Here is a 20,903-nt window from a genome sequence, read left to right as displayed (position 1 = left end):
TCTCTTGATCAACTCTTAACAAAATATGGTTTCATGGTAAGGACCTATAGTAAATTTTGAGAAAAATGTTTTGTGATAAAGGAAAGTTAAGTAGGAAGGAAAGTTCTGATACTCAAAATTTCCAGCCTCTCAATCTTTCACCTTTTTCCCTTTGAAAATTATTCTGTATCCCTTATAATAAAATACATACATGCATACAAACACATGTAAGTTCTCTTTTAAACAAATGTGATCCTGAATCTCATATTGAACAAAAATAATGAAAATAATAAAAAAATAACTGGCATTGTGCACATTTAACACTATAAAAGAAAATATCCTAATAAAATATTGATACATCACCCTTGATGATAAAAATCACCTGTGAGTGACAGAAGGGATAATCCACTTAAACTTGAAAACCGTAGTTATTGTAAAATCTTCTTAGAAAAGTTTAGGTTGGGATTACAGTTCTCTACTAAGCAGATCTGTGGTCCAACGATGAATTGATATAGAAGGCCAAACTTTAAACCCAGTTAAAAACAACCATGTTTTCTGGAGCCCACTTGAAAAAAGTGTCTGGCATGTGAACACTCAGCCTTTATACCTCCAGCAGGAAATAATGTACCCCATACAGTACCAAATTTCAGAAGTTTAGTGTTAAAAAAAAAAAATCTCCCCTATCCAAAACAAAACAACCCCCCAACCCACCCCAGTCCCAAACAAACCCCAACAACTCACATTATTAACATTTCTAATTCCTACACTCTTGCTGTGAGAAAGCGCTTTGAGGCCGCTGACTCATGGAGGCTTAAGCAAACCTTTTGGCGTGGCGGCTGGTAGAACCCTACTAAGCTGAAACATCTTCACACTTCAGTTCAAAACCAGCTCCTGATGTGACCCATAAGAAATATGTTTTCCCTTTTAAAGTGTATCTAAAAAAAGGCAATTCCCCCCTCCAAAATTAGTACAAAGTTAAAAGAAATGCAAATTGGCTACGATCTATTCCAAGCACAGCACCGCCAGGAGATTCACACGCACTATTTGGTGTTTCGTGGTGGTTTTCCTTTCATTCTATTAAGGCAGTGGTTTCCACAGGTCAGTTCAGAGATAAGAAGCATGGTCCACGGCAGTTTGTTTTACAGCTCTGATGTGTTCCCTGGGAATATCTCACTTCGTTCCCTGAAATTAGTGCTTTTTTGGTTCAGGACTCCAGAGGCTGAGATGGAGCCTCTGGGCTCTGCCTGGCACAGGATTGGTTTGTAGCTGGCACTCTTTCATCAGGTCCTCACTTTCACTTAGGGTAACAGTTCACTTTGTTCTTCATCACGTTTTTACTCAAAAGTCATCAAGTTTGTAGGAACCTAAAAAATATAAGCATTACAAACTGATAGTATTTGAAAGGTGTTCTTCAAAGTACTATTTCTTATCTTCCCTTGTCATTTTAAGTAAGCCCAAAGGAATTTGATAGAAGGTACTGTAATTGTTTACGAATAATGGATAAAATATACTAGAACATTTTTGAGAGAAAAACCACTGAGATAAGTTAATATCCTTTCCAGTAAATTGAAATGTGGATGGTAAAATGGGCAGAGACAATACCTTTCTTGTCTAACACAGGGGAGCTCAGCAGACATTCGCTGAGTGAATAAATGAATGAATGAGGAAAGAGTAAGTATGGCTCTAGTAGGTGTGAGATTCCAGACACACCTGTCATCATTTATTTTCTCATTATATGTATTACAATGAATTTCTATGTGTAAATTTTAAAATCAGCTTAATTTTATAACAGACATTACTAACAATATCTTTGTGAAATCATCATGAAATGAGTAAAAAAGAATAAAACTCATCACTAGATAAATTCTAATCTGACACTTTGTGACTCTGAAAAATCGACAGGTTATATAACAGTTGGATGCTAATAGACTGGATCAAATTCAATTTGATTTCAAGTCTAAAATTCAACAATAATTCTTAGAAATATAAATATATTTTGTTTTTAAAAATTAGTTGATGGGTCATCTAGTTAAGGACTAAAGAGGGTTTTGCCATGTTAAAAAAAATGCTCTTAACTTTTACTACCAGTTTTCCAAAGCTGTGCTGGTAGAGATATTCATGTATCAGTAGTCACTGTTGTGTCCTTTGAAAGAGTTTAACAGTTCTATCTCTCTTTTTTCAGTTGTGGCATGCAGACTCTTAGCTGAGGCATATGGAATCTGGTTCCCTGACTAGGGTTCAAACCCGGGTCCCCTGTACTGGGAGCATGGAGTCTTAACCACTGGCCCACAAGGGAAGTTAAAAAGAGGTTAACAGTTCTTTAACAACCTTTTCCTGAAAACCTAGGACACTAAAAAAAAGATTAATCTCTTACACATGTCAGCTTCTGAATGAAAAATTATTTGATTATATAATCATAAGTGAATTATAAATAAAATACAGTATGAATGGACAAGTACTTAAAGTATAAATTTTTGGGTCTGGTTATAACAAATCCATATTTAAATAATGTAAAATTTTCATTTCCTCCTAAGTTGCCTGACAATGGTTTAAGATGTTGTATTTGAGTTACAGTCTTCTACTGAAAGTTTTCAAATTTCATGGCTTCAATTTATAAATTTGCTACTTCTCTCGTTCCTCTAAGTATAGCAACAAACTGAAAAAACAAAACAAAACCATTTATACACATCTGGTTAACCTTTTCAGCAGGAAGACCCACTAATACAGTAACTGAATCTCTATGCTGGTATGCATACACTCTCTAGATTAATCTTGAAATCTTCAGATTAAAAAAAATGATACAATACTTTAAGGCCACATTTAAAGAAAATGTATGCATGCAACTGAATCCTGAAGAACTTGGTTTAGGCAAAAGAAGGACTGTTTCCTTCATCCTGTCCCAGACACTAATTTGACAAGGGCAAGGATGTAATTTTTGCTCTATTATTTTTAAAACAAAAATTATAAGAGAACAAAGCCCATTCCAACAATATTTAAGAAGAATGCGTCTACAGAATGAAGACAGACTTTGTGTCTTAGGTCCACCATTTAAAAATTTTGTTTGTTTTACTTTTTTTATTTGTTTGACCCTGTCGAGGTCATTTATTAGCATTTTTAAGCCTTAGTTTCTTCCTATACCAAAAAAGTGGTTATAACTTAGGTCCTGATAGCACATGGTAAAAAACACATTTATAAGCTTTATAAACTTCTACAATGTATTGTATAATTCAAAATTAGCTACTGTTAATATTTACCTTATACTTCTGTATTTCAGTACCTACAGGCAATAAACTTTTCAACTAAAATCTGGCCAAAAAGAGTATAGAAACTTTTAACTCCAGTTATATTTACTGCCCTACCAATTCATTGTTCAACTTTAAATCGGCAGCAGGATTTGGGGAAAACACCACTATGGATTCATTCCTCTTTGCAGCCGAGTTAGACCATCATAGACCTCTTTGAGTTAGACCATCTTTGTTTCAGTAAAATAAAAACAAGGAAAAAGTCCAAATTGTTTTGGGTTTCACTGCAAGCATAGGAACCCACATAAAATTGTCAACAGAACAAATAGAGATGCATCAGAATAATTTTTGGCAAGGTACCATCAAATTCTTAACCTCTGAAGCTACGTTTCCTTGCCTCTCATTCCCATTCTTCTGACACAGGCTACATCTCCCTATTTTGAACACCTTAAAGCTTGTTTCACCTTCAGGGTCTTTGCACTTCCCTTCCTTTCACCAGAACTCTGTTCTCCCTTATCTTCACGAGGCCCTTCCTTCCTGTCATTCACATCACTGTCATTTCCTTAGGGACACGTCCGCTGTTCGCTCTTAATTTATTTAAAGTTGACTTTACTCCTATCCCTCCATATCACCTAATTCTATTTTGCTGCCTTCATAGAGTTTTTACTTTTTAAAATGCTGTTATTTGTTCACTTGTTTACTGCCCATCTCCCTCACTAAAGTGTGGACCTCACGTCTTGCTGACTGTGGTCAACAAACAAAGAACATAAACAGTACAGTTTTTCTACTTCATTCCAAAAATTAGTCCACGTTCTTCTCTTTGCAGCTCTTTTAAATACCTTCCCAGTTTATGGACTCTTCTGAGGATGAAGAGAAATGCTTACCTGTTGTTTGTTGCTTTGGCAGGCTGCACTCAAATGCTTAAACCACAGCATTGCATTCATCCTACTGCCTGCTTGAAACTTGTACGAATTTCCTAAAATTATTAAAAACAAGGAGAAAACAACAAAAATGGATGAGAGTTTCAGTTTTGGTCTCAGTTTATTTCTCTATCACCTGATTTTCTAATACAGAGTTCCATATGCTACATTCACAAGCTATAATTTATTCAGAAAGTCATTGCTTTGCTATTCATCAACTGGAAGAGAAGTATTTTGTTTTCTTACATGATCTTTGCTGCTCCTGCTAAGTTGCTTCAGTTGTGCCCGACTCTGTGCGACCCTACAGACGGCAGCCCACCAGGCTCCACCATCCCTGGGATTCTCCAGGCAAGAACACTGGAGTGGGTTGCCATTTCCTTCTCTAATGCATGAAAGTGAAAAGTGGAAGTGAAGTCACTCAGTCGTGTCCAACTCTTAGCAACCCCATGGACTGCAGCCTACCAGGCTCCTCCATCCATGGGATTTTCCAGGCAAGAGTGCTGGAGTGGGTTGCCATTGCCTTCTCCGTACACGATCTTTAAAGTATACCTAAATAAAACAATTGTTTGGCTCCTCTAAATTTGTATGCATGGATGAGAGCACAGAATATCAGTTCTCAGCACTATTTAGATGACTTGAATACTAATAGATGCTAAGACTAAATTTTTATAGGCCAAAATGTTCTAACATGTTTAACACTTAAACATTAGCTATTTAATGTGATTAAGGATTAATCAGCTAACATCAATATAACCTATGCTTTTAGTTTTTACTTGCATTTGTCAAAATTATTAGAGAAGTTCCTAGGTCTAGTAAGGGCTTATGTGAAAAATCTGAGAAAGCACCCTTTTCTCTTTTAGAAAATTAGAAATTCATTTGTTTCATTTGTGGTATATGTATTTAGACCTTGAAAGTGAAAGGGTTAGTCATTCAGTCTCATACGACTCTGCGACCCCAAGGACCGTAGCCTACCAGGCTCCTCTATCCATGGAATTCTCCAGGCAAGAATATTGGAGTGGGTTGTTATTCCCTTTCTCCAGGGGATCTTCCTGATCCAGGGATCAAACCTGGGTCTCCCGCATTGGCAGGCAGATTCTTTACCATCTGAGTTACTAGGAAAAACCATTTAGACCTTACGTTGACTAATCAAAAACTGACACACGATAAGAGTATTTTTTATACATTTATATGTTTTAAGGTAATAAATTGAGAAAAGAAGGGATTCATGTAGTATAGGCTGCCCTAAGTTGGGCTTAGTTCTCCTTCTCAATGACCTGAGTTGTTCTTATTTCCCAGTTCTTACTGACTTCTACTCTTTCCTTTCTAACTGCATCCAATGATTCAAGAGCCTTATCTGATCTATATGTAGGCTTTATTCAGCTCTTTGAGATTTTAACAATCAAAAGACTTACTCATTTTCAGAAGCAAAAGTTCTCTTCACCATACGTTTAATTATTCAAATAACATTTTTTGCCTGTTGAACCCAGATCAAACATGAGATCAACCTAAATAGCAGGAGTATCTGACAAGCTGGCCACAGTGGCCATTTATCTACTCTTCTTCCTGAAAAAGGCTGTCAGTATAGATTTCATAAAAACCTTGTACTCAGAAGTAGTTCTATCATGTACACTAAGGAATCAACGATTCCCTTGGAGAAGGAAACGGCTACCCACTCCACTATTCTTGCTGGAGAATTTCATGGACAGAGGAGCCTGGCAGGCTATAGTCTATGGGGTTGCAGAGTCGGACACGACTGAGTGACTAATATACACAAGGAATCAAAGGAAAACAGAATTTGTTAACTAAATCCTATGAAAATTATATCCTTTTAAAATGTACTTTTATAAATAATGAATGTCTTTGGGGTTGGCAGGGTAGAGGCTGAATTGAGAATGTTGAGTACAAACTCCTTACTCTGTAAATCAGTCTATTTCACCTCAAAATGTGACATCATGCTGTTATTTTTTCTGCATGTTTTCTTAAATTTTTACTCTAAATACCACAATATCCTAAAAGCAGAATATCTGTTGATATACATTCTAAAGAAAAAGAAGTCAAGAATATAACTTTATAGTCAATAAAAGGTAATATAGTATCATTTTAGTAGTGAGTTGCCGAAGTGGAAGGTTCCGGGCAGATGTTATAAAGCAAGAGCTACAATCATGTGAGGATCTGTTCTGATGACCACTGAGGTCCCCACGACACACACAAGCAGGGTAAGGAGACACATGACTTGATTCTGCACGGCCCACCCTCCAACCTCTCTCATCCATTCTAAAAACTCCTGTGGTTAACAGCCAATAATGTTACTCATAAATGACTCTACATATTATACAGCTAAGTCGCTTCAGTCGTGTCCAACTCTGTGCGACCCCACAGATGGCAGCCCACCAGGCTCCTCCATTCCTGGTTATTTCCTTCTCCAGCACATGCATGCATGCTAAGTTGCTTCAGTGGTGTACGACTCTGTGCGACCCTATGGACAGCAGCCCACCAGGCTCCTCTGTCTAGGCAAGAATACTGGAGTGGGTTGCCATTTCCTTCTCTAATACATATTATAATGAAAGCATTATAATTGAAATTATACTTATCTGGAAAGTGGTTTGAGTCAAATAACCAATTAATTTAATTAAAAATAATGGAACACAAACCACTTAAAGGAAAACTTTTGCCACATTCAGAACTTAACAATTTATTCAAGATATAAATGAAGGGGTATTGCATATTGTAAATCTGAGATTTTAAAGTAACAGTGGTTTATAGATTCCCAGATTCCCTCCTTCCTTTCTTGATTATTAGCTCTTCAAGCTTATGCCCCTGTAGCAAAGAAAATAAGCTTATTAAAGAAGCAATTAATAGATACTGATATCTAAAAATATTGGCATAATTAGTATACATCACATGACAGAAATATTTCCCAAGAGGTGAAACAATATAAGCGATGCCCCCAGTTGAGGATTCCAGTTAAACTAAAATTTGGGTTATCTAAAGCTGTATAGTAACCCCTAGTTATTTCAATGATTCACCTTTCTCAGAGTCAGTAAGCAAGAAGAGATCCGGATGTTCTGGGTCATCAGCCATCATCACCATCCATCCTACTACAGACACGTTCTTATTTGATGTTGATTTAAACTGAGAGACAAAAAACATAATAAAAACATAAAATTTATGGCTTATCCTAAGTAAAAACTTAAAGTGTATTTTCAGCTTCTCCTCGGGACAGGATTTCCTGCTGGTTAGCTCTGCTCCTGGCCTCTTACTACTAAATTCCATGTAGGCATACCCTCTTCAGATCATCTCCTACTTTCCAGATCTTTCCCAGCTTCAACTCTTTATCAAAAGCTTAACTGTTGGGCTTCCCTGGTGGCTCAGTGGTAAAGAATCCACCTGTTAAGGCAGGAGACACAGGTTCGATCCCTGATTCAGGAAGATTCCACATGCTGTGGTGCAACTAGGCCCGTGTGCTAGAACTACTGAGCCTGTACTTTGGAGCCCGGGAGCCACAACTCAAATATTATCAACTCAGTTGATGTAAAATAAAAGCATTTGTTAAAATATAATGCATATTTGTGGTAGACTTGGAATGGAATTTATTTTTTTGTTTGGTAGATACTGTTATTGAATTAGGAAATTCCCTTCCAAGGAATTCAACAGTACCTACCAAACAAACAAAGAAATAAATGACACTCCTCCTCCTCCCCCCACTGACTAAAAAAAAAAAAACCTGAACAAAGTATACAGGAAAGAAAAACACAAAATAAAATAAAACCCAACCCAAACTAACATTCTGCAATATACGCTCAAGGGTAAAATACATAAAACATTTCAAAATCAGTTTCAAGACAAGGATGCCTACCATTGTTACTTTCATCCAATACTGAATTGGAAGATCTAGTCAGCATAATAAGATAACAACAACAACAAAAAGAAATAAAAGGTATAAGGATGAGGAAGAAATAAAACTGCCATTACTTGCAGATAGTATTATCCATTCAGAAAATCCACCAAACTAATAAGAAAAATGAGCAAGGATGCTTGGAAAAGATCACTATAAAAGTCATCTGCAATTTTATACACTAGAACTATAAAAGTCACTTCTAAGAAAGGTACCTAGGAATATATGTAACGAAAGACATAGAGGAAAGTATAACAGTCAAAAGACATTCAAGAAGACCTAAATCAAGAGAAAAATACCATGAGATGAAGAAAAAGGTTCAGTGTTGCAAAGATGTCAATTCACCCTTAATTGATCTACAGATTCAGTGTCATTTCAATAAAAAATTGAGTAGGGTTTTATGTGGAACTTGAGAAGCTGATTCTAAAATTTGTGTGTAAGACAAAGGACCAGAAGCAGCCAAGATGCTCCTGAACAATTAGGCAGGACTTGCCTTGCTACACAACAAGACTTACAAATCTATAGTAAAGAGACTGTGAGTTACTAGGACAAGGACAGACTGATGGCAATGGAAGTCTAGAAAGCAATCTGTGAATACTGATGCAAACTCAAACGACAAACATGGGCTCTGCAGACCAGCCAAGTAAGAATGGACTGTTCAACATGCGGTGCCAGGAAAATAACTTCTCCAGGCAGATAAATAAAAATGAATGCCTATTTCATAACACATCTCACATACACCCTCCTCTGACTTCAAGTGGGTCAATGATTTTAAAGCAAACTGTAAAACTTTACTAGTAGAAAATATAGAACGTTTTGATGATCTCACGTTAGAGAAGGATTTTAAAAATATGACCCAGGAAGTATTAAGCATAAAAGATGAATTTTATTACTTTAAAACTAAGAACCATTCACTAAAAGATCACAAAGAGAGTGGAAAAAAAACTAAACAAATTGGAAGAAGATATTAGTAATACATAATTGCTAATAAGTATCCAGAATATATAAGGAAATTTTTGCCAATTAGTAAGAAAAGAAATTACTCAATAAGCAAAATAATTATCCAGGCATTTTACAGAAGAAACACAAATAGCTAGTAAACATGAAAAAAATTATTTCAAACATTAATAATCCAGGGTATATACATTAAAATCACAAGGTATGGACTTCCCTGGCGATCCAGTGGTTAAGATTCTGCATTTGCAATGCAGGGTCAAGGGTCTGATCTCGGCTGGGGAACTAAGATACTTATCATGGCTGACAAGGAAGGAAGAAGATGCTATCTGGGAAGACTTGGATGGTTCTGACAATGCTCTGTCTTCTTATACTGGGTGGAGTTATATATGTGTTTATTTTATTTACTCTTCTTTAAAATATACACATATATAATATATCTTCTTCTGCATGTATATATTTCACAATTTTAAAGAAATGGGAAAAAGAAGAACATATCACATTATTTTTAACAACATGGTTACAGCAAAATTGAAAGCTAAAGGAATCAGGATTCTTTGATATGATGAAGAGGGCTTCCCTGGTGGCTCAGCAGTAAAGAATCCACCTGCCAATGCAGGAGACACAGGTTCAATCCCTGGGTCAGGAAGATCCCTTGAAGAAGGAATGGCAACTGACTCTAGGATTCTTGCTTGGGAAATCCCATAGACAGAGGAGCCTGGAGGGCTACAGTCTATGGGGTTGCAAAAGAGTTGGACACGATATAGCGACAACAATGCTATGAAGAATCAAATTGGCAATACAGCTGATCTGACAGTTTATAGTTTATGTCAAAGTATACAGCATGATTTTCTAATACCTTTTCTTAGACCCAAAAACCTCTGCATCAATTGCTTTTTTCAGTAATAAAAGTAAAAACTCAAGGAATATAAGCCCATTCACAGAGTGCAAATGCCCTCGACCACCAGCTGAACCTCATCCTGCTCCCAGAATTTACCATCCTTTGCAGTGTAGTCCTCTGGACCTCTCTGTCTGCATTACACCAAAGACTTCCTTGTCGTTGTTGGTTTTCATGTACAAATGGGGGTATACTTATACTCTGACATGTGGTTTTTACCCATCATATCTCCTTAATAAAAAGTATTTTCAGTGTTTGCAGACTGCTGATACTATAAATATAACAGGAATATTCTTCTATAGATATCTTTGTGCACTAGCTTAATGATTTTCATAGAACAGATTTTCAGATAAAGAATCACTGGTTATTAAGTTAAATACTGAGTAGGACTGTCCACCACAACAAGTACCAATTTAAATTTCTGCCAACTTTGGTTATAGTCTGTTTCCCTACATCATGGCCAATGCTACATTATCAATCTTTAAAATTTCTGCCTAATGGTAAAAAAAAAAGCATCTTCTTTAATCTGCCTTTTTGATAACTAGTGAGGTTCATCACCTTTTCATGTATATTAACCATTTATATTCACTTTCTATTTATCCCCCTATTTCATCTTTCTACTGTTGTTTTATTCTTACTGAGCTGTGGAGGTCTTTATATATGTTACAGACTTTTTTTTCAGGTGTAGAATTTGTTTTCAACTTACGTAACAGTATTTATTCACTCATTACTATGCAGAGAGGTTCAAAGATATCTGCAAACTTTTAAAAGTTATAATGAATATACTTTCATTAAAAAGTTTTACAGTGAATGCTTTCATTTTAAAACATTAAGAAGTCATACTCCTCTCATCTATTCCCAAGTCTGCTCTTTCCCTCATATGCAAAAAAAAAAAAAAAAAAAATCATACTTTACAAAGCAATAACACAGGTGTAGGCTTCCACATTTCTTCCTCCTGAATTTATTTACATATAGGAACACATATATTTTTATTAGTGACTTTTTTCCTCCTCCAGCTTTTAATTTTGAAAAAGTTCAAACTACGGAGAAGTTGAAAGAATACTACAAGGATTACCCAAATATCTACATTTTGCATTTGCTTGATCTCTTTGAACATTTAAATGTAAGCATCAGACATAATATTGAACCCTAAATATTTCAACCTGTATCTTCTAAGAATATACTGATATTACTATATAATCACAATGATTCACATTTAAGAAATTTAATGGACATAATCATATAAAGTCCATTATTATAATTTCTTTGATTGTCCTAATTATGAACTTCACAGCTTAAAAAAAATTACCTCCAAGATTAGACCAAGGTACATACACTGAATTTAGTTATCAAGACTCTTTTAAAGTTTCTCTTAATCTAGAACATTCCTTGTATCCCTCTGTTCTGCTCCAGCTGTCAAATTTTGGTCTTAAGAATCCAAGCCAGTGGTCTTATGCAATGTTCCATGATGTGGATTTGATTGCTTCCTCATGATTAAATTTTTGACAAGAACACCACACAGGTGATGCTCTGTTTATATATTTTAATCCCACATCTACTGCTTATATATAGCCAATATTTTCTTTCAATTTGCATTTTAACTTTTGTTTGAAAATGATTAAAAACATTTTTCTCCACTGCTTTTAGTTTTGTGCCATTTTTCTATCCTAAAATTGGATAAATATAAACATGAACTTGTCTCCATACTGCTTTGTTATTATAATTCTTTCTTTAATCTTAACAGTTTAAACTAGAAAAGATGAGGAACACAGTCCATTTCCTTGGCACTCAATCTGGCTCCCTCACAGCCCACTAGGCTCTAATATCTAAACATTTCATATGCATTATTTATCACTTCATATAATTATAAACCCAAACTAGCTGTGTAAGTACCAATACCGAACACAAAAAGATACTTAACATATGTATTAGATGACAAATTCAGTTATTGTATCAATTCTCTAGTTTGGTTTCTAATTACAGTTAGGAAAAAACAAAAAAATTTATACATTTTACTTCCTTGTAATAGTCAACTAAGTGAAATCTACCCAAGTCTCTCAAAGTGGCTAAGTGAAGAGTTAACTTTATCTAAAGATGATAATTCAGCTATATTAACCTCTTTTTTCCCCCCTCCTTTGAGTACAGAAATACTAACCAGAGGCAATTACTTTGCAAAACATTCCAGTGAAACTAAACTGTAGCTTGGTCAGGTATGTGGGCATTCTAGTCGATTTGACTAGAATATAAAAAAAAAGTCCTTCACCTTACTGTGAGGACTAGATCTAGACATTTATAATACTGAACAAAAAGGGTGGTGCCTTTTAGGTTCAATCCAGATACAATTAAAAAATGATGCAATGTATCACTTAAGGAAACCTAAGTGGCAAACTCTAAAAAAAGAGCAAGGCAATGATTAACATAAACTCAGGACACTAATAGGGTACGGGTACAGATGATAAAGAAAGGCAGGTGATGCTATCTTATTACAGCACTTCCCACATTTATGTAAACCAAAACTGTATTCTTCTCTATCCCTGGTTTGATTAAAGGGCTAATACTGTGAGAATAAAGAAAAGCTTCTCTGTATAATGATAATGTTTGAAGTTGAACTTATAACTGGCCTCATCCAACCAAACTTCAAACTAGGGATTTTCTCACTAAAAGGAAAAACAAAACAACAATAAAACACCAAATCCTAGCAAATTTAGTCAAAGTATTTGGTGAAGCAATACCTGATATTAAAATGTACACATGCAATATGTATGTATTACTGTTTTTAACAGCCAGCCATTGTCGGAAAAAAAAAAAAACATAAAGTGATAATTGCCAAAAAGAAAAAAAAGGGGCATTTCTGAATTACACAGTATCACTAAGTAATTAATAAACAGTAAAAGAACTTAATTTTTTTTCTCAGTGGCTTATTTACCTTTCCTCAATATAGTAAACCATTTAATTCCCCCTACCCTCAAAATACACAATTTAGAAATAAATTCCTCTCCAAGAGATAATGCAAAACAGAAAATTATTTTCCTTTCAAATAGTGTATCACTGGCATACAAAGACAGAACAGCATGCAAAAGAAGATTTATAGCAAGATTCTACATTTATAGCAAGATTCTATAAGAAAAGAGTTTTTCGAGGCTTCTTTCAAGCACAAGAAGGTGACCATAGTAACCTTAGTAACTATTATTCCTCTTCACTGTTGGAAAAATCACTCAATCAGAGACTGAGGTGGAAAAAACTGCAGATGCTGGCCCTAATTTTTCATACTTTACAAATCAGGAAATGACACTCCAAGGCAACAGTTTTCAACCATTTTTCTGAACAAAAAACCCCAGGTTTGGGAGGGCTTGGACATGAAGATAAGATAATGGCAGGGTGCAGTTTTAACATTTGCAAAGAAAAAACAGTATTCAAAAAAGGAACTTCAGAATATGGAAGTTATTCCAAGACCTTTCTTAGGATCGTATTACTAAACAAAAATAATTCCATTACCATACTCATACAAAGAAAGTCTAAGAACTTCTGGGTAAGAATGTGGGAAAAAAACCCCAAACCCTTGCATCCCATTAGGACTACTTTCCTTACCACCATATAGAGGCCATGAAACTATGTTAATGACTTGGAACAGGAATACTTACATGTTTTCTTTCTGTAGCCTTTAGAGATTTGGCAGCATAGTAGAAAAGCTGCGTCCCACACAAAGCTGCCCAATATTTTGTCCAAGATGCTACCTGGAGAGGACAGACACGTGAATATACTACTCAAATGCTACCGGCTTCTCACTGTTCCTCATTGCTAAAGAGGCACTCCACTTCACTTCCACCGCCTTAGCTTTGAGTTTTATCACTTCTGAAATCTTTATCTGAAATATTCTTAAGTCTACTTGATACATTCTACTTAGGACTGACAAAACAAATTTGGCTGAATTCTGTTTTTTAGAGTTTTCGCTCTCTATTTTCTATTCCTTCTAAAAATACTCTTAACAGGATATACTTTCAAGATTCTCCAAGAACTATATTAGGGAGCAAAGAGAAGTACAGGAGCATCTTGATTTAAATACCTTAAGTGTATAATTTAACCAAAATGTATTAATATGTGGCAGGTATAACACCACTTTAAATAACATTGTGAGGCAAAAGTATATTTCAAATTATTTCAAGTGTATTATATATCTGGTTTTATTTCAATTGTCTTCATTTTTTAGGGTTTTATTCAGTTGCTTATTTTTAGACATGTTTTAAAATATAAAGTAATTCTTACTGTAGGCTTCTTGCCTTCTTTTAACAAAGTTTTTCTCCTGAGAACACCTTGAATAGTAACAGCCCCTGGATATAAATGTACTGCCAAATCCTCTGATTCTGCAGAACTATAAAAGTGAAAAGAAAAGAACATATAAGCACTTGAGTAATTATCAAGTAGGTATTTAAATAAAATGTAATTATTTTCAATTTTAAGACTGCTTATTCAGAATGAGAAGACACTGACAATTATAAAGGTTTACTGATCTGAAATTTACAAGCTGTCACAAAATGAACCAGGCAGTTACTAAAGTCAGCAGATGGTTAAAAAATGCATTTTACTGCATATCTGAACAAGCATAATTCAGAAAGAATACAGTGACTCACTTTAGTAAAGAGTAAATTAGGGATTCAAGACTTTTCTTCTCAACATGCCATACTGCAGCACTGCTGAAACCCTTTTTTCCCCAGAAGAAACTCAAATTCTGGTAGGAAAGGTGAGGATTCTATGTTAAAAGTCTTTTTAAGCATATGAAAAGCAAAATAAAAATATCAGAAAATCAAAAAAGGAAAAACAGCAAAAGAAAATCCATGCTCAATTCTAAAATAGATGAGAGAAGTAAAAAAGGCAATTAATAATATATTAAAAAAATCAAACTTATTGCAATAAAATTTAATGACATTTTAATGTCATCAGTGCATCTAAGTGATTACAGCCTAACAACTCTTCAAGAAAGGAATAACTAAAACTCAAGATTGCTTTTTCTTGTATCTTAAGAAAACCATCACAGAATAATCAAACATTTAAATATTTTTCCCCAAGTCATTTAAGGTCCTATAGTTAAGAACAGAACAATTTTTATGAGTCAATTAAAACATATACACTGATGGGAAAAAAAATCCGTCATTCTCCAGTGATTTGACGTGAGCTGCAGAATTTCTACAACAGTGATGAAAACTGAATGTTCTCAATGACTTAAAAACCTAGAAACCACTAGAAATTTCATGCTGGAGCTGTTTATATCCAAAGAGATTAGACACTATTAAACTGACATAAAAATTAACTTTAAAATGTTTGCTATTGCATTGTCTTATGAGAATTGGTTGATTATTCACTACCATTAACCTCCAGTCCCCAGTCAATCTACCATCTTTATTTTCTTCAGCAGCTAACGTAGTGCAGAAGGAGATCAGGATTAGATAAACAACCAAATGAACATGAGTTAAATACACAAATATCCTGCAGTCAATCTGAAAAATCCTTAAAAAAGACAAACTGAATGTAGTAAATTCTTTGATTGCAGCCTTTGAAAAACAAGTGGGTTTTTGCACTGCTCCTCTAATAATCAGCAATGTTAGAAAGACCTGTGCAGTTAAAAAGCTACTGATTTGGATTATTTAAAGAATGTGATATAAAGACGCAAGTGTTAGCAATTAGCTCTGTGGATCAAAAAGAATACTTCAAATTTATCTCTAGATCAAATCTTGGAAAGAAAGTTTTCATGGGCATTTTATTTAGCTTTGAAACCAATTAGCTGAGAAAGAACAGACGTAATGTGAGACCACACCTATGAAAGCCAGTCACCACCACCAGAGGGGAGTTCTGTGACCCCTGAAGGCAGGGGGATTGTACCTGCTGGCCTTCATGTGGCTTCGATAGCCATTTCGTGCCACTCTTGTCACCGGGCCGAGAGAATGGTATAATCTGTTCCTGTTGGATTCCATTATAAATTGCATATATTACTTTTATTTACATAATCATCATCAATAACCTAGAACAGTATAATAATTTCTTCATGTAATACTGCTTTTATAATAATTTCTTCATGTAATACAGCTTTCATAATAATTTCTTCATATAATACAGCTTTCTAAATCCTACAAAAGGATAGTATATGATTGCTCCTTTTTTTACAAGAAAGCATGCAGCACAGATTTTAAATTATTATTTTCTTCTACCATTGACTATAAATACTTAAGGTTGTTTCTTAGTTTAAACCATGAATTTATATACACATTCATTTTCACAAATTTACTAAAATAATTAAAGAAGTATTTATATCCAAACAAAGCCTGAAATCCTTTTATTTATATTCCAGTTCTTAGATTCCACTTTATATATGATACCTGGATTTAGAGAATAATAATTTATTATATGCCCCTATGAAGATACCTAAAAGCAATGTGATCTAAAAACTTAAAATTAATGATCTAAACACCTTATTTCATTTTCTTTTATATATTAAATCTAAAAAACACTACTAAAATAGATAAACTGAACAAAAATAGAAGCTTTATTTTATTTTCACATCAACTACAAAAAAATACACAATAAAGCCAGTAAATGATTAAAAAAATGGTTATTAGTTAATTTTCATCCAAAATGGCATGTGATACTTAACAAAGGAAATAAACACACACACACAGAAACACTGATACTTCTTTGCCTAGAAAAAGCCAAAAGCAGCACTGTTGATAAATGACATTTAAAACAAAAAGTTTTATTTTAGTAACTTAAGTGGCAAAATATTTGATGTCTCTCTATTTTCAAAGTTCATTATCCACAAGTACAACAGTATTTTAAATCCCAATTCTTTATTCACTTTTTAATATTTCATGTTTGAATCTTGCTGGGCAGCACTGATTTGATTTCAAAGTGTTCAAAAGAGCCACTGATTTAAACTTGGCAAAAGCACAGTAGATATTTTTGGCTGCAAATGTCTGCAAAGCAAAACATTTGTCAAAAGAAAAATACTATTTTGAGATGTGAAGGTTAACACTGAAATACCAACTTCCTTAAGTAACCTGGTGGAATAAGAACAGATTATTTAACACAACACCATTCTGGTTACTTGATTATGTCTCATGCCACATGATAAACAATTTTGTTCATCAATATTTTTTATTTAAATACAATACACTATAATAAGTTTTGATGATACCACGTTCCTACTAGAGGGAGAGAACTAACAAAACAATCTGTACAGACAGCATGTCAGAGGCAACTCTTGCGATCTTCCTGTTTCAGGCAAACCCAAATAAAGAGGCTGAAATAAACACTTGGAAGAGAAATAATATGTAAAAACAAATTGTTAAAAATTTCCCAAAACAGAATAAAACTTAAGAACACTGGTAATTAGAAGTGCTCAAAGGTATTTTGAAATATTGGATATGCAAGTAAAGTCTTAATCACCATGGTGAGAAATCTTCACGAAGCTTCAAGAACAAATGTGTGTCGTCGCTCAGTCGTGCCCGACTCTTTGTGACCCCACGGACTGTAGCTGAGGCTCCTCCGTCCATGGGATTTTCCAGGCAAGAGTACTGGAGTGGGGTGCCATTTCCTTCTCCAGGGACGCAATTTTCCAATAACACCATGAAATTAACCAATTCAAATATGTATAGTTCAATTTCAGATGTATAGTGAGTATAATTGGTTCTATTAAAAAGTGAGTGAGACAGCAAAGGAGACACAGATGTATAGAACAGTCTTTAGGACTCTGTGGGAGAGGGAGAGGGTGAGATGAATTGGGAGAATGGAATTGAAACATGTATAATATCATATATGAAACGAATTGCCAGTCCAGGTTCCATGCAGGAAACAGGATGCTTGGGGCTAGTGGTAGAGGGATGGTACGGAGAGGGAGGAGGGAGGGGGGTTCAGGACAGGGAACACATGTACACCCATGTTGGGTTCATGTTGATGTATGGCAAAACCAATACAATATTGTTAAGTAATTAGCCTACAATTAAAATAAATAAATCTATATTAAAAAAAAAGTGACTGGCAGGGAGTTGGGTAACTAAATATTTTCAACTTCATCAATTTTAATATGACATTCAAAATTCAACCTAATCTGATTGCTCAGAAACTTATTGCTTAGTATATACACAAAAGGGGCAATTATTTTGCTCAAGGTTCAAATATTTTAGTATGACAATGGCAGAACTAAAATGATCAAAGACAGCAAAATTCTAATGGCTATTTATTACATAACAATTATTTGCTCTACTTGCCTACATTTTTAGAAAAATCTTATACTGAAAGATCAACACAACATATTTGCTGCAAGCAGATGACAGATTTTATAGATTAAAGCATCAAGGAAAAGAGAATAGAATATGGCTTACATTATTTAAGCATGTGTCTGTGAGCTTTGTGGAACTTTTTAATTAATGACAATTTAAATTCAAACTTTCATCTACTTATTTAGAGTATAATTTAAAATGTATAAATTAGCAGAGAATGAAATTGATCATTTCACTAAATACCTTAAAATTACTTAAATAAACCAGAATTTAAGGAAAAGATTTTACTTTTGTACATGAAAGTAGGTAAGCTGACTATGGTTGTTATTTTTTAAAGTCATTTTTTCATATATTTTTTAAAATTTATTTTTGGCTCTGCTGGGTCTGTTGCTGGACAGGCTTTTCCTTAGTTGTGGACAGTGGGGGCTACCTCTCCAGTTGCAGCATGCAGGCTTCTCATTGTGGTGAATTCTCCAGCTGTGTAGCACTAGGTTCTAGAGTGTGTGGGCTTCAGTAGTTGCGGCTACCAGACTCCAGAGCACAGGCTCAGTAGTTGTAATGCACAGGCTTAGTTGCTCTGAGGCAAGTGGGATCCTTCCGGATCAGAGATCTAACCTGTGTCTCCTGCATTGGCAGGCAGATTCTTTACCACTGGGCCACCAGGGAAGCCCTGATTATTATTACTTTTAAGTTACAATTTAAAATGTACTAAAAATCAAATATATGTGTCAAGTCACCAAATAAAATGTCTTTACAAGATAATACTGAATTCTAGGCTTAAGTATTAACTTTTAATTTCTGCCACCAGCAGGAAGCCTAAATAGTCCTTTTATATGTAATAAATATTCTGTCTTAAAATTCATATTATCATATACTTTGTTGTTGTTGTTTAGTCCCCAAATCGTGTCCGACTCTTTTGAGAGCCCATTGACTGTAACCCGGCAGGCTCCTCTTTCCGTGGGATTTCCCAGGCAAGGATACTGGAGTAGGTTGCCATTTCCCTCTCCAGGGGATTTTCCCAACCAAGGGACTGAACCCACATCTCCTGCATTGGCAGGCGGATTCTTTACCACTGAGCCACTTGGGAAACATCATATACTTAAACAAAATAAACTCAAAACAGTTTAAATGGACAATTTTTCTTACCTTTCAAAAGCAGGCCATGAGGTCTCTTCACTTAGTTCAGAGCCATCACTGCTACCTAAAATCAAAAGTTATCTTATTTTTTAAACATCATAATTATAGTTTAGATTTTACTTTTAAAAAATAAATACTCTAGCTGTGCTTATTCACATTATTTATTGGTGAACATTCACATATCAATTCTTCATTCTAATATAATTGTGTTTGATTTATTTTGCAATATATTAGAACAGAGTTGACAAATATACAGAAAGAAACAAAACAGCATAAAATATTTTTATATGTATACTTATGCTTAAGTTTATTACATTAGTAAACACTTTTTCTATCATTGGAGAATAAGTACATATAAGTACACATATAAGTACACAATTTTTTCTTATAAGGTTTATCATAATTTAAGACCAATATAATTACAAATTTCTTAAAGGTTCATGGTATACTTCCTTTTGCATTTTTTTTTTAAACCCATTACTATCCTAAGGATAAAAAGCTCAATGAAATTCAACTTTTGTCTTTAGAGGCAAGGCAGAAGAGGATGGAATCCTTAAGAAAAAAAAAAAAGGTACCATAACAATGTAAAAACTTTCTCTTAGAGACCCAGAATATCAGTTAAAATAGAAGGTTTTAAATTAGCTTAACTGGAGGGGAAAGAACTTGGAGAGTCCAAAACAGCTTAGGTTGTTCTAAAATTTATTTTAAAGATAATTAATCAATAATTAATTTGTCCCTTGTGTATCACATTGAGTCATCTATCAGACTTTCACAACCAGGGTTCTTTGAGAGGCTCAAACTCGAATACTATAAGGAACCCATTATGTGTGATGGATTTAACACCTCTTCCATGCATGTAGAATGGTACAAGTTATGTCCCATCCTTGGAAGTACTAACAGTTACTGAAATAATTTTCTGGTTGTGTGGCTCAGATAAGAAACTGGAGGTAACCTGCTGTTGGTAGTGGAGGGTTGTATGTTATTTTTGATGTGTAGAATATTATGTGATAAAGACTGAAAATTTAAGCATAATTAGTAGGACTTATTTGTAGAACACAAAAGTTTCTTCCAGAAGCACAGACCTTGAGTAGATATGCCTCCTTCAGTTGGTCAAGATTATTCTGGGATTCTGGGTTACCCAGGACATATATGCCATGTTAGAAAATGTTAGAGGCCACAGTCCCAAGCACTGGTTAATTTCTCCAGGGTACTTTCTCAGAGCCTCCAAGGCATAAATTAATATTGTATATAAAAGTTACAGCTAAGGAAAATATTTTTTGTTATTATTAATTGTGTGTGTATATTAATAACTACCAGCTGTGGTTATAAACATTCTTTTTAGAATGTTAAAGTTTTAAAGGAAACACCCTGGAAAGTAATGCTTATGTCTAATGTTCTTAATTTATAAACAAGGATACAACAGTCCTTACTGTTTACCTACTTAGCCTTGGAATAATTAAACAATAAATACAAAGGCAAAAATTGAATTAGCCCCTTCTTGTTCTAAAAGACAGTTCTCTAAAATAAGACATTAACTGCAATGGAATGAAATAATTAGATAACTATCTTGTGGTAACCAAAAGAACATCTGTGGAAAGTAAAAGTCACAAA

The 20,903-nt window shown here is 34.5% G+C and overlaps 1 protein-coding gene across 3 annotated transcripts in view; it reads right to left on the bottom strand.

Moving 5' to 3' along the window:
• Positions 1–1,313: 1,313 nt before the first annotated feature.
• RALGPS2 (Ral GEF with PH domain and SH3 binding motif 2) overlaps positions 1,314–20,903 on the bottom strand; it is a 112,707-nt gene continuing 93,117 nt past the window's right edge. The window contains exons 13-19 of one of the 3 annotated variants that reach the window (XM_068985873.1): positions 19,302–19,356; positions 15,763–15,840; positions 14,152–14,257; positions 13,530–13,622; positions 7,168–7,273; positions 4,106–4,197; positions 1,314–1,343 (exon numbers count right to left, since the gene is read on the bottom strand). In XM_068985873.1, coding sequence (XP_068841974.1) covers positions 1,314–1,343; positions 4,106–4,197; positions 7,168–7,273; positions 13,530–13,622; positions 14,152–14,257; positions 15,763–15,840; positions 19,302–19,356 — 560 coding nt within the window. The remainder of the gene's footprint in view (positions 1,344–4,105; positions 4,198–7,167; positions 7,274–13,529; positions 13,623–14,151; positions 14,258–15,762; positions 15,841–19,301; positions 19,357–20,903) is intronic. The other 2 variants (XM_068985875.1, XM_068985874.1) reach the window with 2 other exon arrangements.

The sequence above is a fragment of the Capricornis sumatraensis genome, chromosome 14 (genome assembly GCF_032405125.1).
Source record: "Capricornis sumatraensis isolate serow.1 chromosome 14, serow.2, whole genome shotgun sequence".
NCBI classification, from domain to species: domain Eukaryota; kingdom Metazoa; phylum Chordata; class Mammalia; order Artiodactyla; family Bovidae; genus Capricornis; species Capricornis sumatraensis.
This window is presented reverse-complemented; position numbering and strand designations above follow the sequence as displayed.